The sequence below is a fragment of the Propithecus coquereli genome, unplaced genomic scaffold, assembly GCF_000956105.1.
Source record: "Propithecus coquereli isolate 6110/MARCELLA unplaced genomic scaffold, Pcoq_1.0 Scaffold477, whole genome shotgun sequence".
Classification (NCBI taxonomy): Eukaryota; Metazoa; Chordata; class Mammalia; order Primates; family Indriidae; genus Propithecus; species Propithecus coquereli.
Window position 1 is genome coordinate 1,260,201 of NW_012150585.1, and position 2,374 is coordinate 1,262,574.

At 44.1% G+C, this 2,374-nt stretch overlaps 1 protein-coding gene across 1 annotated transcript in view; it reads left to right on the plus strand.

The window, feature by feature from the left end:
- Positions 1 to 1,040: 1,040 nt before the first annotated feature.
- The window catches only part of FOXR1 (forkhead box R1), a 5,355-nt gene continuing 4,021 nt past the window's right edge, over positions 1,041 to 2,374 (plus strand). Inside the window, exon 1 of the mRNA XM_012655406.1 lies at positions 1,041 to 1,173. Coding sequence (XP_012510860.1) covers positions 1,113 to 1,173 — 61 coding nt within the window. The 5' untranslated portion in view covers positions 1,041 to 1,112. The remainder of the gene's footprint in view (positions 1,174 to 2,374) is intronic.

Sequence of the window (2,374 nt, forward strand, 5' to 3'; positions counted from 1 at the left end):
GGTGTGGTGGCTCATGCTTGTAATCCTAGCACTCTGGGAGGCTGAGGCAGAAGGATCACTTGAGGTCAGGAGTTCGAGACCAGTTTGAGCAAGAGCAAGACCCCCGTCTCTACAAAAAAATAAACTAAAAAATAAAAATAAAGAAAAAAGTTAACGTTATAAAAGATTATAAAGGCAGAGAGACTGCTCCAGATTAATGGAGACTAAAGAGATATGGATATTAAATGTACTGCATGATACTGAAGAGGGTCATAGACTAGAAAAAAAATTTATATAAATGACATTATTAGGAGAATTGGTGAAATTCGAATAAGATCTTTATATTAAATATAATAGTGAATCAATGCTACATTTTCTGATTTTGATAATTTTCTGATTTCTGATTTTCAGGTTATGTAAGCCAATATCCTTGTTTTTAGGAAATACTGAATTATTTCTGGATAAAGGGGCATGATATCTGCAAATTACTTTCAAATAGTTCAGGAAAAATATGTATGTATTATATAAGCAGAGACAAATATAAATGTGATAAAATGTTATTAATTGGTTAATCTGGGTGAAAAAGCATACAGGAATTTTTTTATTTGATTCTAGGAATTTATCAATAAATTTGAAATCATTAAAAACAGAATTTTAAGAATTAAATCATTCAATCTAATGCCATCTCCGTCATCTACCACAGATGTGACCTTGTATAAGCTATAAAACCTTTCAGAACTTCTAGAAAATAGCTATTAATATTCTCACGGGATCATTGTTCCTTCTAAATAAGAGCTTTGTGCAAATGTAGAGGGGGAAGATGGTCTGGGGTACCTCCCAAGGTCCCCAAATCCCAAAATGCAAAGGTAGGGGTAGAGGAAAAACTTCGGTAGTTGGCAGAGCCTAGAAGAGGTTAAAGGCGTCAAATGGGACTCTCCACACCTGCGATGCCTCCAGCCTCAATCAGAGCCCGCGTATTTAGGAAGCGCCACCTAGGCCTAATCCTTAGTCTCCCGGCGGTCCCACGCAGCGCCAGTCCCTCTCTCCTCTCGCTAAAGGTGGACCTCAAACTCCAACATCTCGACTTCTGGGACAGCCTCCATGGCCAGGTCCCGGGATTGCTGGACTGGGACATGGGGAACGATTCGTTTCTGGCCTTCACCACAGAGCACCTTCCCTCAGCCGAGCAGAACTGTGAGTGCCCCGTGGGCGCGGTGGGGGATGGGCGTGTCGGCGGCCGGGCTGGGGCTCGCGGGAGCCCGGGCGGGGGGTGCCCCCAGCCTTCGCCCCACTGCGGGGTGGGGAGCTTCGGGGCCCCCAGCCCCCTGTGCTAGGTTCCCGGAGCCTCCCTCCCCCGACCCACTCGCAGACTCCACTCGGGATGGGGGTTGGCTCCTGCCTCGACTGGAAGCCCCCAGACTGCAGCGGTCTTACCTAAAAACGCTGGTTTTCAACTCAACCCCGGGAGCCGCTCAGCTCCCAGAACCTTCTAGACCTCTTCCGGACCTTTTTTCCATGGCGCTTATCGCCATTTGCCACACTATGTATTTCACTTATTTTTGTCTGTCTCTTTAAAAAAATGTTAAATTATCAGTTTGGTTCATGGCTGTATCGTCACGTCTAATACGTTGCCTGACACACAGACGTGCTGGATATTTACCTAATGGATAACTGACCACCGTGGTCTTTTAAGTTTTATTTTTTCTCTTGCACTTCAGGTGTAGCGAGCTGAGGCGATCACCCCTACATTCACGGTACTCTTGCCATCGCTCTGGCAAGGCCCTTGGATTAACTCTAGTCATTGTCCCCCTTCAATGTCCACCGCCTTACCTCCATCACCTCCCCCACTCCTGCGTACCAACCCTAATCCCTTTAATGTCTATTTTCCCCACTCATTTTTTTTTGTTTTTGAGACAGAGTCTCTGTCACCTGGGCTAGAGTGCTGTGGTGTCAGCCCAGCTCTGTATATAAGTTCCTGTGTTAACTTGGATAGGCACACCGACGAGCGGATGGCAAGATGTGGTAAATCCGAGTCTTGCCTGACACTTCATAGTGGCTGCACCAGTTGATACTCAGAACTGCAGTATCAGAAGGGATTCTATTTCCTTGCATCTTTCTCAACATTCGGTATTATCTGTCTTTATAATTCTTATCAATTTGATTGGTTTAAAGTGTTATCTCATTTTATGTATTTTTCTTATTGCTAATAAGGCCGAGAGTCTTGTTAGCCGTTCAGGTATCCCCTCCTTGTGGTGCTGATTCATATGTTTTGCCCATTTGTAAGTTTGTGTTGGCCTTTTACTCATGATTTATGGGAAGTTTCTCTATATTAGAAAACTGAGAACTTTGCATTAATTTTTTTCTGGCTTATTTTTATTTTTTGCTGATGGTGATT